At 37.3% G+C, this 14,734-nt stretch overlaps 1 protein-coding gene and 1 long non-coding RNA gene across 5 annotated transcripts in view; both read left to right on the top strand.

Annotated features, from left to right (window-relative positions):
- Positions 1-9,962, top strand: part of adgrd1 (adhesion G protein-coupled receptor D1) — a 92,339-nt gene extending 82,377 nt beyond the window's left edge. For all 3 annotated transcript variants that reach the window (XM_049485958.1, XM_049485959.1, XM_049485960.1), the window contains 6 exons: positions 454-520; positions 766-857; positions 1,964-2,090; positions 2,389-2,430; positions 3,621-3,713; positions 5,038-9,962. In XM_049485958.1, coding sequence (XP_049341915.1) covers positions 454-520; positions 766-857; positions 1,964-2,090; positions 2,389-2,430; positions 3,621-3,713; positions 5,038-5,133 — 517 coding nt within the window. In that variant the 3' untranslated portion in view covers positions 5,134-9,962. The remainder of the gene's footprint in view (positions 1-453; positions 521-765; positions 858-1,963; positions 2,091-2,388; positions 2,431-3,620; positions 3,714-5,037) is intronic.
- Positions 9,963-12,468: 2,506 nt separating this feature from the next.
- Positions 12,469-13,276, top strand: LOC125806065 (uncharacterized). 2 transcript variants are annotated; one of them, XR_007441372.1, is made up of 3 exons: positions 12,469-12,518; positions 12,615-12,737; positions 13,236-13,276. It is a non-coding gene; the product is annotated as an uncharacterized LOC125806065 (long non-coding RNA). The 2 variants fall into 2 exon arrangements; XR_007441373.1 differs by lacking the exon at positions 13,236-13,276 and adding an exon at positions 12,876-12,924.
- The last annotated feature ends 1,458 nt before the right edge of the window (positions 13,277-14,734 follow it).

The raw sequence follows: 14,734 nt of genomic DNA on the forward strand, positions 1-14,734 counted from the left end.
TTCATGGTAAATTGACCAAAATGCTGAATAAGGAGCATAGATGAATATTTAGTTAATCAATACTTAGAACACTGAAGTAACAAACATTGAATTTCAAACACTGATGTTCCTTATTTAAAGAAAAACCCAGAAGAACCAAAACAGAGCTGTAAAATGGGCCAAAAAACAAAACTGATACTTAACAGTCTTGACTTGCAAAAGCCTTTTAATGCTAAACAAAACAGCTACTTCAGGAGATTATAAAAGCGAGGCCAAAAAGGCTAAAAGCTAATGCTAGCTGACTAGCTAGTAAAGCAACCCAAGAGAGTGGCTGTCCAGGTTAAGCAGATAAGGCCATGACAACTTAATTACTCAATAAATGCCTTCTATAGCACCTTTAAAAAAATCCATCAAGGTTGTATTCTCTATTTGTCTTTTGTCTTTCTTTGTCTATGTCCTTGCTGTTGCCTGTAGCTGCTGGCTGTCTCTCCAGAATGGAGCAATTTGGGCTTTCGTAGCACCTGCACTGTTTGTCATAATGGTGAGTGTGAGCGCACATCTGCTTGAACGGTTAAAGTTCTGGAGATGTCAATCACAATCTCTGTTTTATTTAACACAGTGATTTATTGCAATTTTAGTGTTTTGCTGAGTAACTAAACACTCGCTGCTCAGATAAGGAGATTTTTCATTCTATTTTCACAGGAACAGTGCTATTTGCACAGTGCTATATTTATGCGCTTAACAGAAGTGAGTAAATACATCTCTTTGGTGTGAAATATTTTTCAGGTGAACATTGGTATCCTTATTGCTGTTACAAGAATTATCTCCAGAATCAGCGCAGAGAACTATAAAGTGCATGGAGATGCAAATTCTGTCAAGTAAGTGACTTCTTCCTTTACTCCAGTCATACAGAAAACACGGTATCATTTACCAGTCATCACCTCCACTACCATTACATTTTATGTGTGAGTGTGTGAGTGTTTTATTGTGTAATTGTTTTATAAGGATACCTATCAGCTGCTCTTCTTCTACTTCCTAGCAGCTGGTCTTACCAGAATCCACATTTAAACTGTTTATACAGATGGTATAGTTACAGCATTTACAGAAAACAAGTCGAAAAGGAACTAAAACATGTCTTTTCATCTATTCCAGCAAACACACACTAATGTATGCACTGAAAAAAATATATATTTTACATCCAAATAGATTCACAGATAAGCTGTAAAATTAAAACCACTTTGTTTTGAAATCAATAACATTGATCAATAACACTGTATTAGGCAGCAAGTTATTCATCAGTTCTTTAAGTTGATGCTTGGAAGCAAGAAATTCTGAGACACTGTATTTGTTGCAAATTTTCCATTTCATAAGCTTTTTATGTGAAAGGCCAGTATATAAAGTTGATCAGTCTGAACTGAACAAATACATACAGTGTATCAGCACCCACACCCACATTCTTAAAATCAATATATCTATACATGTTTACAATAAATGTTTTCACCAACTTTGGGTCAGTGGAGTTTACCTGGCAAATATTTATTTAGGGGTTTCTAGCTGTGTCATTAATATTAAAAATTGTATATGTATAATATAAAAAACTAAATATACATACATAGCTGCCTAGATAGCAAGATGTATCGGCCTCTGCTTGGTATCAGCCATGTGTAATTAGATTGAATGTGGTTTATACTCGACAAAGTGTTGGCAAATGTGTCTTAGGTCGATTCCCATATTATACTCAGCAACCGGGGTATTGGTTGATTGCAATATTATACTCTGGTGTTGGAACATTCAGCAATCGACCTTGATGTGAGACAAATATTTGGGTTGAAATTGGACCTAGATTTAAACCAGAGCTCAGTGTGTGGGATATTGCCCGCAAACAGCCAGAGCAATTTTTGTTGCATGGTTTATGTATGATTAAACAAATATGTGACAGAACAGACATGATGTAACTGTGTGTGGTGTATGTCTGTGTGCATAGACTAACTGCTAAAGCAGTAGCAGTACTCTTGCCTATCCTGGGCATTTCGTGGATCTTCGGGGTTCTGGCTGTGAACGACCACTCCCTGCTCTTCCAGTACATGTTTGCCGCCTTCAATTCTCTACAGGTTTGTCCACGTTTTAGCACCATCACTGTAATTACCCTCCTACCCAAAGGAAAGAGCCACATGTGTGATGTGTGTGAGAGCGTGTGTTTGTGTGTGTATGTGAGCGACCCTCTCATAATGAATGGTCTCTAAAATTGCCCGCACACCCTCTGAGTCCTGCCAACAGTGAGAATGAACAGCTTATGAAAGTAATTGTGTTTCTGCTTCATTAAGATGGAAATGAGTGCAGCAGTGTTTTGGGATGTGGCGTTGTTCAGAGTTCCTCTTTCTCATCTCAGTTCCTTTGTTTTTCCCACAGGGCTTCTTCATCTTCCTCTTCCACTGTCTGCTGAACTCTGAGGTGAGCCCTGCACTGTGTTTGTGCAGCTGTGTGTAGGTCATAACGTCAGTGATAACGTGGGAATACGTCTGGCATGGCGGCGGCAGGGTGTAAATAAATTAAACATTATTAGGGTGATGGCAGTGTTGAGTGAGCACAGCTCCACCCAGTGGTGAGGTTTTGATCCTACATTTTTCCTCAGCATTTAAAGTCCAGTTCCGTTTCAAAGCTACTAATAATATAAGTACAGACCCCTGTTTGTAAAATAAATAAAGGAGTGTAGTTCAGTACTGTATGATCAGGAGTGGACTTATTAAACTGCAAAACATGAGTGGAAGTGTGTCATGATGAATAACATTTCGGCTGTGATTTGGTCACAGCAGATAATCAGAGCTGTGATGTTATTTGTGAGAAAACATAATCTCGATTTTGAGTGTTTTACTGCTTTTATAGAAATATTTTTGTAAATTTAAGAAATTTCTTTTTAACATTGTTTCAAATACATTTAAATAACAGTCCCAATCAAGGACCAAAATCGAGGACCAAATCACCACTTGTAACACATAAATAAGATATTTAAATAAAAAAATATATACATAGTCTGTTTTATAATTTCATAATAAATGCATTTTTGGAGATTTTTTTATATAGTACTATACAAGCTATTATCACTAATAACAGCTAGTGGCCAGTGTGTATTAGGACTTTGAAAACCAACTATAAACATCTGCAGCTATGTTCACTGTCACGTCTTTGCCCCATTTCCCGTCTGTTCTCATGTCTCTGTGTGTGACCCCACGTGACCCGTGCTCCTCTGTGTTGTTCCTCAGTAATTTTCCATTCACCTGTGTGTAACTTGTAGCTCCGCCCCCTAGCCCCAGGTGTTTCTACTTCCTGTGTATGTTTCCTGTCTATTTATAGCCCTGTGTTTCAGTCTGTATTGGTTGGTCTTTGCACCTTCCCCTGTTGTTTTGTTTGTTCTGCGTGTGTTCTCGTTCTTAGCCCTAGTTCCTTGTTCGGTTTATCTCTGTGTAGATTTCTTGTTTATTCCCTTCTTTATTTTTCTTGCCCTGTCTAGTTTTATTTCTTGTTCCTCGTTTGTTTCGTTTAGTTAGCCTCCCTGTTGTTTATGTTATTTTCTCTCGTTTGTATTGGTTTATTTCTTGGTCCTATAATAAATAATAAATATTTATTTATTAAATTACCCTCAGGTGAGAGCAGCTTTCAAGCACAAGACCAAGGTGTGGTCTTTGACCAGCAGCTCCATCCGCAACATCAACGTCAAGCCTTTCAACTCAGACATTGTGAGTACTGACGAACTGACTGTAAAATGCATACAGTACCTTTGTTATGTTTATTGTCCTTGGCATGCAAAAACTTTATCTTAATTTTTGCCATATTTAACTTTTTGAGGTGAGAACTTCTTAATCTGACTTTTATACTTTTATACTTCCCATCTCAATATTTTATAATGACCAACAGAAATGCTCCAAAGGATAGTGATACAAGCTTTTTGCATGGCAGAAACAGTATACTGAAGTTTAAAAAGTAAACAAATCCTTTATACCAGTGGATTGTTTGCTGTGTTGGACAAAAAAAATCTCCTATTTTCTATTATGCAAAATAAGATTAGAGATATTATGAAAAATCATTTGGGTGGGCGTTGTTGTTGATTTGTCTGGCATAGTTTAGTCAAATGACTGACAAAGCTAGACGGTAGATTAGCAAGCTTGTTTTTATCCATCATGATAACTCAATTTGATATTCTGCACTGATTGTTGTGCTGTATTTATTTTAGATTTTAGATGGTCTATTAACCATTGTGGTGGGTTAAGTGAGCCACAACTTGTGAAAGGCAGGAAACTAGGGAAGCACAACAATATCAGAAATCTATCAGTATTGGCCGATCAACACTTTTTAGAATCATCAACATCAGCCGATGTCTATATATTTAAAATCAATTCTTGCTGACTTATTTATTGCATGCCAGGAAAGGACCAAGCACTGGTACTACAACGGGCCAACACTGGCCATGCTACATTAAAATTAACAGATTTAAGTTCATTTTAATTTATTCGTTTCAATAGGTCTTATTTTTTATTTAACCTAATCATTTAAAAAGATGCTTTAAAGCTGTGAATAGTCCAGTAAACTAAACAAATGTAAAAACTGTTTCAGACGAGAAGCCTTTCATTTTTACTGATTGCATAAAGTTATACTAGGGTGTCCATACCAGTCTGTCTGTAAGTTATAAATATGTATATCGGAGACACATGTGCTTGTGGAATATCGGATATTGGCACTGGCCTAGAATTCCCACATAGGTGCATCCTTGGAAACCCCTGCTCTACACTATTTGATAAACTTCATGTAAAACAGTATGCGATACAAAAAACATACTTTGCATGTAATGTTTTTTACAACATGGTAAATTCTGCAAAATCTAGTAAGAAATTTTGCATTAAATAAAAAAACAAGCATTACCAGAATTCTGATCTCTGTAGATGTGTTATTTTTATTTCAGCTCAGAAAATCAACAAAACATTTACTTTTGCTTAAAGTAAATCTCTGCAACAGACATACCAGCCTGCTCATTGTCTTGTTGTTATCTTTCTATCTATCTGACAGATGAATGGCAACAAAGGGGGCGTGAGCCCGACGAAAATGCACACGTGGGACAAAAGCACTAACTCGGCCAATCGCATCGACCTTTCAGCAGTCTAAGCATCACATAGTGGACGACGGACAGCTACTGATCAAAGACCTTAAACGGACAGTGAAAGTCAAACCTCTGCTCAATCACACCGGCTGTTTCAGCCACCGTTCTTTTTCCACAGTGACTCAAAGCTTTTTACGAAGTTCTCACAGGCCTGGGGAAAGAGCGAGCGAGCGAGGGAAAGGAAAGACTGCAGGCTTTCACAGCTGCTAGCAGACTTACGCTCGGCGCTCTGATGTCACTCTCTCCGCCTTTGCTCTGTGAAGATAAACAGAGTTTTAGACAGTAATAAGTTGCAGATGAAAACACAAGACTCATTGTGTTGGATGAATGTGCTCTGTTCAGTGTTATAAACTATAAAACGTTCTTCTTGTAACTCTAGTAACTGCTGGATTCCACTGCTGTCTGTTACTTGACACTAAACTGTGACACAAGATGCTGAGGAAGGACGAGGAGTATCCTGTTTCGCTGCCACACTCTCCTGGGACCTGCTACACTATGTGGACAAAAGTGTTGGGACACCTGCTTATTCATTGTTGATTCTTCTGAAATCAAGGGTATTAAAAATACTTTATCCTGCTTTTGTTGGAGAAACTGTCTCCACTGTCCAGGAAAGGATTTATACAACATTATGGAGAATTGCTGTGAGGATTTGATCGCATTCAGCAACAAGATTGTTAGTGAGGTCAGGATGTTGTTGGATGATCAACACTCTGACTATCCTCATACTCAACTCTCCAAGTCATCCCAAAGGTATTAGATGGAGCACCATCATTCCAGATTCCAGAAAAAAACAGCTTTACTGCTCCAAAGCTTAGTGCTGGGGGGTTTATACCTCTCTAGCCCACACCTGCCATTGGGCAAGGTGTCAATAAATGTTATATTTATTTGCTCCAAAGAGGTCTATTCTATTGGCAGTACATCTCTTCGGGAACTGCACAGACCAACTGTGCATGCGTGTGCATTTACACATATGTGTCAGCATTGGGTGCAACGAATACATTTGATCTTATAGTGTATTACACTATGGACTTGATGGATTAACAACATCTGGCCTGGCTTACACATGAACCATCTATTTGTTTTCCTCTTAAAGGCACATGAATGTGAAGCTGGCAAGATTGTAAGGGCTGCAACAACAGACATTCCTAAAGAAGGACACGGTTTCAGTCTGTAGCATTCTGCTGCACACACATCCAGTGTGTGTCCTGGTAGTCAATGACTTAATTTTTCCTCATTTCCTCTATGATGCTGTACTTTAACCAGTGTTGTTTTAAACGTGTCTTAGTGTTGGAATTACATGATTTCCTTTATCTGGTCCTGTTTTACAAAACTGACATTATAATTTATATTGTTATATCTGTCCTAAAAAGACAAGCATGTTTTGGGGTTGAAAGCTTAACATTCAGACTAGGTCTGCACAATATTGGACAAAAATGACTGCAATGTTCAGTGATACAAAATTTATCAGATCACCAGATTCGCCAGTTTTTCTACAACAATCCAACATAATATAATTGGAGTAAAATACATGATACTGAGCATATATGCTGCCTGGAAAAAAAAAAGTCACCACCAAAAAAAAAAAAAGTCACACACTCGCTGTGACATTAGTTTATTAAGCTTCTGCAATGTCACAAGATTTATTTCAATCCAGTGTTGCATTCATTTTTCACCAAGATCTTGCAGCATTGATGATGGTAGAGTCTGACCGCTGCACAAAGCCTTCTCCAGCACATCCCAAGGATTCTCAATGAAGTTAAGGTCTGGACTCTGTGGTGAACAATCCATGTATGAAAATGATGATATCATGCTCCCTGAATCACTCTTTCACAATTTCAGCTCCATGAATCCTGACATTGTCATCTTGGATAATTCCCGTGCCATCAGGGAAGAAAAAATCCATTGATGGAATAACCTGGTCTATATTCAGTATATTCAGGTAGTCAGCTGACCTCATTCTTTCACATACTGTTGCTGAACCTAGACCTGACCAACTGCAGCATCAACCCCAGATTATAGCACTGCCTCATAGGCCTGTACAGTAAGGCTCTAGGCATGAAGGGTGCATTACTTTACCTGCCACTCTTCTTAGCCTGATGCGCCTATTACTCTGGAACAGGCTAAATCTGGACTCATTAAGCCACATGACTTTCTTCCATTGCTCCGGAGTTCAATCTTTTTGGTCCCTAGCAAATTGAAACCTTTTTTGCCAGTTAGTCTCACTGATTAGTGGGTTTTTTTAAGGCTACACAGCTGTTTAGTCCCGATCACGCGAGTTCCCTTCGCATTGTACTTGTGGTAATGCTCTTACTGTCACTATTAAACATAGCGCTGAGTTCTACTTATGTTTTCCTTTGATTTGATTTCACCCCCCCTTTAAGTGATTGCTGATCACAATCATTCAATCATTTTCCCGATGGGTCCCCACTTTCCTTCAAGTTTTTAATGTGTTGGACAGTTCTGAACCCAATTTTAGTCGCATGCTTGATGCATGCCAGTAATTTGACCCTTCTCAAACAGACTGACATCATTTCATGACCACAGGATAGGCTCGTGCCTATTTACTTACAGGTGTTAATACAGGAGGTGACTTTTTTTGGCCACGCATTTTATGTTCAATAAGATATTTTCCTTTTGTATAAAGAAAAAAACGTTTTATTTGATATTTCACGTCTTCTACAATATGAATAACTGAGCATACATACACAGCAATGTCAATGCTAAAACAATATATTGTGCAGCCCTAATTCAGACATTAAGCCACATACACAGTATTTGTAGATGCCTGCATAAAACATCTTTGCATCTTTGTATGGCACAAGTCTTGTTAGGCAGTTGTTTTTTAGATATGTCAACATTTTGTGATCTTTTTTGTGAATCTTTTTTCACACAGACTTAAGAAGGCTTTTTCTTAGTTACTGTTACTGTTTTGAAGATTAGATTTTTACATGACAGCATCATTATGTGATTATCCTTAATTAAATGCTTAAACACAGTAAAACAAAAAGCATAAGTGACACAGCAACTGCTGTTTGCTAAAGGTTCTAATCATTCTTTTAAAAACATAGTGTGAGTGTTTGATCTTACTGGTACTATGCAAAAATTAAGTATCATTAAGCAAGACCACATACAGCTTTTCAGTGTTTGCCTAGACTCATGCTAGACCTTGATTCCACTATGAAAATATCTTATATACAGCAAATCATCCCTTATTTGCTATTAATCCAATGTTTCAAAAAAACAATGTAACGCTTACAAAATTTTGATCATTCTAACAAGTAAAACTAACTAGTTCTAACTAAAAAGATTTTGGGTTTTTAATGAGTTCATCAGGATTCATACTGGATCTTAAAATGTCTAGCTCTAAATAATATGATTTTAACTAGTTCTATGTAACAGGTCTCTAATTCTTACAAGCAGCTAACTGTTAATAATTAGTGACTAGCTCTAACTTAATTCTAAGAAATTTAGCACTAGCAGATTTAGCACTAGCAGTACTTGTTCTACCTATTACTATTCTTCCTATTATTAGTTCTAACTAGTGTAATTCTAGTTACAAGTTTAACTAGTTTTCTCTATCAATATTTAACTTACAATAATCAAGATTTGTACTAGCTATACCTAATCAATTTAACTAGTTTTAACTAGTTCTAACTATTAAGATAAATACCAGCACCAACTAACAAGTTTCTAACTAGTTAAAACAAGCCTCTAACATGCGGATTTCATAATGTTTCTAACTAGCTTTAACTATTAACACACTAAAACCAGTTTTAACTAAGGTATTTCCAATCTTAAGACAATTCATGACTACAAACTATCTAACTGTGATTTTCTTTTTCTATCTGCCAATATTCAATCTAGCTCAGATTCTAATAAAAATTGACAAGCAAATTGGAAATCTTCTGAATGTTTCTGACAAGCAAATCTTGTGAGCTCCAACTGATTATTGTTAGTGAGATTCTAAGCATCCAGGCCAGGTCGTGTATAGTCCAGATTAGTTCATCACTGACATAGTGGACATTGAGTCCACTTTAAAACATTTCAATTGGTTCAGAGCATGGATTCATGTCTGAAACTGCAGAGTAACACACAGCTTTAGCATTTGTGCCAACCGTGACTTAAAAACTAGGGGAGTATTAAAATGGAGGTCAGGGTTTTCTCTTCTGTACTTAAATATAATATTCCACTAGTTGTCGTGTACCATAGTTATTTAATGTGTTAAATTATGTAATTGTGTTTTTGCTCTTTTTATTCCTAAATGGAACGTTCACTATTTTATTTTAGGATGATCTGTGGCCTTATTTTCAGTGTAAGACTTTTTAGTCATCATAAAAACTGCTTTTCATGTTCATGTTTATTCTGTGATTATAGATCGAGAACATGTGCTCAGTTTCTACTGGTTGCCACAAACACAGCTGGGTATGATTGACATCATAAGACAGAGATAATGATGCCGGTGCTGCAAAGCCTTGGCTACAAACTGGTAGATTTGTTTGATAGTGGATATTATACAGTATATCATATTTATAGCAAGAAAAGATGCCATAAAAAGGCATGAATGTGAAGATGCTGATATTGAAGTGGTGTATGAAGTGTGAAGATGATCAGCGTGTTTGGATTTTGCAGATGTACAAACGCCTGAGCTTTTCATAAGAGATAATGTGAGTCAAATGCTTTCTGTGAAGTGTCTCTTTATGTACCGCTAATGCGGTGATTGTTCCGTTACTCAAAAGTTCTCTTCTGTCTGTAGTTTATTTTTGATGAAAGTGTTTAATTATTCAGAGCAGATCCACAAAATAAAACTATCTATTATAATACTCTGATATATGTACATCATTGTGGTGTGTATTTTTTTGTTTTGTTTTTTTATGGCCCAGGTTTAAGAATACTCCGTAGGAAAGCAGAAGAACACTAAGAAAGGCTGGTGGGGTTAATCCTGAGCAGAAGATCTGCAGATCTAGTCAGGAATGTTCTTTGGAGCTTTTGGAGCTTGTCTCGTTTCGGATCAACTGAACCAAGACCTGGTTTGTTTAAAAGGTTCAGACCGTTTACAGCAATCAGGGGCGTAGCAGCAAATTCTGGGCCTTGTACACTCTCGATGTCAATGAACCCCTATCCATGCCAGTACACAAGGAACGTGAGGAAAAATACGAAAAAAGGATTATTTATTTAAAATATACAAGCATAAATAAATAAAGGTTTAAGAAACCAGTCACAACTTCTTTTTTCATATTGAAACAGTATTTTTCTGTTCATTTCTACTGTACCTTCTCATAACAAAACCCAGTTGTCTCCTGTTTAAGAGTAAATCATTTAGAATTCATCAATCAAGAACCAAACTTATGTTTGGTGTGTGTGTGTGTATGTGGTTTCGTCACGTCTGACGTCAGCCTTTACGGGCGAGAGCACGCTGGCGTCCCTCTGTTTGACTGCCGCTTCTCCCCGCGTCTCTTGTCTTTGCCTGTTTTTTTTTTTTTTTTTTTTTTTTTCCCCCCTCTCTCTTCACCCTGAACTTTATTTATTTAAGGTGGACTGATTAATTTAAATGAGAGGCCAAATTCAGGCTCACACACAGGGAGACTGCAGGAGGGAGCAAAGTTTCTCAGATACGGGTTTTTCTGGAACATATAAACGCTGCTATCATACTAAAATGACTGAATAACTAATGACTTGCTGAAAAAGCCGATCTGCTGCAATGTAAGGTATGTACACCTGGACAGCAACAACATCCGGTGAAGCGCTGCGCAGCACTGTGGGATTTGTAGTTCATACGTATGTTGTGTGACTACAGCACCTAAGCCTCGACATTTTTTAAGGAAAATATTCAACTATTTCACTATGCGAACTCATAGACCGCGTTTTTTCTATTCTGTAACACATGCTTATAGCGTTATTGACTTTACTTAAAGTCTACAACATTTATTTTGTTTATAAGGTGGATTATTATGAAAACTTATTACGAGTGCCGCTATAAAATCCGCGATAATTTAATAATATCTGTGTTATTAATCCAGGTCTTTTGCAGTAATAATAACGCAGAGGGTAATTTTCTAACGCATTTAAACATGAGAAGTTCAGCACCGTTTAAAACAATTGATTTACTCCTGCACATTATTTAATTATAACAATAGTAGCAGTAGTAATAATAATAATAACAATAAAAATAATAAATTGTTGTTATTATTATTGTTGTTGTTGTTGTTATTATTATTATTAATATTGTTGTTATTATTATTATTATTATTATTATTATTATTATACTTGTAATGCAAGTAAAATTCTGCGTAATTTAATGGTTTTTGCCTTCAGGGTTCACCACAATATATAATTGCACTATAATTAAGATAATGTAGTAATAACAATGTTATAAATATTAATCTTTTACAGTCAGACACGTTTAAAAATGAGAAAGTCAGCACCGTTTAAAAAAAATATTTTATTCTAGTAAATAGGTTTTAATTATTTAATTATTATTAAAAATAATAATAATAATAATAATAATACTAATAATAGTAATAATAACAATAGTTTTCCACACTGATATTATTATTATTATTATTATTATTATTATTATTATTATTATTATTATAAAAGTTAATTTAATGTTCTTTGCCACCAGGGTTCACCACAACATATAATTGCGCTATAATAGAGAAAACTGTATTAATAACTGTGCTATAAATATAAATATTTTACAGTCTATATTATTTACAGGCATTTAAAAATAAATATATAATATACGCGTTTCTATGGCTACAGAAGTGACGCGGCGCGCGGCAGCGTTCAGCGCGAAGATTGGACGGTTGTTTTGTTTACGGAGTTCCTGAACTCAAGACGAGCAGCAACAGCAGCTTTTCCGGAGGAGATCCAGCGATTTTTCAAGAGCAAACCCTTTTATTATTTCATATTTACTGTTTTATTAATTGTATTGTGATTTACTTATTATATTATTGTTAAATTGTCTGTATTGTCTGTTATTAATCTTATATATTTTGTTTTTCAGGTGTCGGAGGCCGGTGAGTGTATACTGACACCCCGCGGTCCGACATGGAGTTCTGGCGAAGCGAAGAGCATTGCCTAGAGGTTAGTAAATAATTATCTAATTAGAAAGTGATGCGTAGTTAGCCTAACCTAGTTAGCATAACATTAGCATTTTATTTAATAACTGTATCAGTCTGGAAAGGGTTCCTTGCTTGGGTGCTATAAAGGGTGATATATGTGCTCACAAATATCATCAAATAAGCTCTAAAATGTTCTCTGAGCTGCTCACAATATCAGCATTTTTATGTCCTATTTTTCAAAATGATTGTAAAGCATATTGCATGTATTTCTATTGCAGGGGGCTTCTGGTGGTTCAGGAGACCACTTCATTCTGCTGCCTTTTTGTGTAAGTCTCTTTCAAACTTATTTTTAATCTGCCTGTTTAGTTTATACTGCAGTGGATATAATCCTCAATTGTGTTTTTATCCCCATGTTTCTGAAGGGCACTGAGGAGCTGAGGGCTGCCTGTCTGCAGTGGCAGGGTGAGGGTCCAGACCCCTGGACGGAGCTCAGGAGGGTCCAGCATGAGTTCCTCGAGGGGAAGCTGAGGGCCCTCATTCAGAAGGTCAGTAAAGCACAAAGAACAATTAATTAAGATGCAGATAAACATCACAGTCACGTTTTACACACTGTACATGCTTGTATATGTCAACATATGTTGATTATTGTTTTTAAAAATGGTTGGAATTTATTTTTATTGTAGGTGGAGTCTCACTGCGCACGCGACTCTACCACTCTCCTGCCTTTTTGCGTGAGTCTCCACCAAACTGTTATTGTTGATTTGTCTAAAAATGCAGCGTGTTTAGTTTATATTGCAGTGTATATAATCCTGAGTTGTATTCAGGAGGAGCCAGACCCCTGGACGGAGCTCAGGAGGGTCCAGCATGAGTTCCTCGAGGGGAAGCTGAGGGCCCTTATTCAGAAGGTCAGTAAAGCACAATGAACAATTAATTAAGATGCAGAAAAACATCACAGTCACGTTTTACACACTGTAAATGCTTGCATATATCAACATATGTTGAGTATTGTTTTTAAAAATGGTTGGAATTTATTTTTATTGTAGGTGGAGTCTCACTGCGCACGCGACCCCCCCACTTTCCTGCCTGTTTGCGTGAGTCTCTAGCAAACTGTTATTGTTGATTTGTCTAAAAATGCAGGGTGTTTAGTTTATATTGCAGTGTATATAATCCTGAGTTGTATTCAGGAGGAGCCAGACCCCTGGACGGAGCTCAGGAGGGTTCAGCTCGAGTTCCTCAAAGGGAAGCTGAAGGCCCTTATTGAGAAGGTGAGAAAAGCACAATGAACAATTAATTAAGATGCAGAGAAGCATCACAGTCATACAGCTGCTTTCAAAACCAAATACCACCTTAAATCTGTTGAATATCCGTTAATATGTGTCTTTAAAACCTTCATCTTCCCCTCTATAGCAGCTTTCCTGTCCCAGGCGGCGTGTTGGGAGTGTTCTGGTGCCGGTTATGGAGGCAGCCTCCGCTCACAGGCTGGACTCTACGGAGCCTGATATCCCAGGTCCAGTTGCACAGGTAAGAATTTGCAGTTAATCCTACATAACCTTTGCCTCTCTACTATCTGTAAATGATTAAAGATCTACAATTCATTATGAAACCTGTTATAAGAAGCTGTAAGAAAGGTGTGTGAAATGTTTTTGTCATTGACAGTGCGAAGAAGCTCCAGCTCCAGACCTCACCACCACCTCTCATCCGGAGCCATCCAGCCAGGGAGACACTGCACTGTCACCCACCACTAATACACAGTGCAGATCCCTGAAACGCCCTGTCACCAACTTTCGGACCTCCTTTGTGTGTCGTTTCAGGTCTCCTCGCCGAGTCCTGGTGCAGGTAGAAGAGGCAGATCCCTCTCACCGGCTGGACCTTCAGGACACAAAGCCTGAACTGGAGCCAGTGCCAGCTGCACAGGTAAGAGTTTGGACTAAATCCTGCTGTCAGCTATGGAAGATTCCCTGTATATCACATTTACTGTATCTCATTTAATAATAATTATGTTAATTCATGGTATAATTTAGTCCAAAACACTTTAGACATAATTCCTGCTGTCACAGCAATATTGATAAGCATTTTACAATATATTACGTATAAAATTATATAAATAATTGACAAGCATTCTGCAGTGAAATTATTATTAAATTCTCTACAACAGTAAAGGTGTACAACAGTTCCCCTTCATTTCTGTGTCTCTGTCTCTTGCAGGACAAGGACGACCTGGAGAACGACGTGGAGGTCCTGGAGTTGGAGCATCACAGGCCAGGAGAGACAGCTCCAAACAGAAAGGTTAGATTTCAGTGTTAATTAAAGCAAAAGTATCAGCATAGAATCATAAAAATCTGCTGTTTTGTTGTGCTGTATTGTTTGTGCATGTATATGCAGTGTCTGTGTCAATGTTTTTTACACCATGTCTTACTTAATTCTTTGTTCTTTTATTTCTTTCCATGCAGAGAGGATGGCTACAGCACCTGCTCAGCTGCTTCAGGTGGAAAGCAAGAAAGAGCTGAAAAGGTGGTCTGTAGCGGATCTGTAGAGCCGTACA

Source organism: Astyanax mexicanus, chromosome 12 (assembly GCF_023375975.1).
Source record: "Astyanax mexicanus isolate ESR-SI-001 chromosome 12, AstMex3_surface, whole genome shotgun sequence".
NCBI classification, from domain to species: domain Eukaryota; kingdom Metazoa; phylum Chordata; class Actinopteri; order Characiformes; family Acestrorhamphidae; genus Astyanax; species Astyanax mexicanus.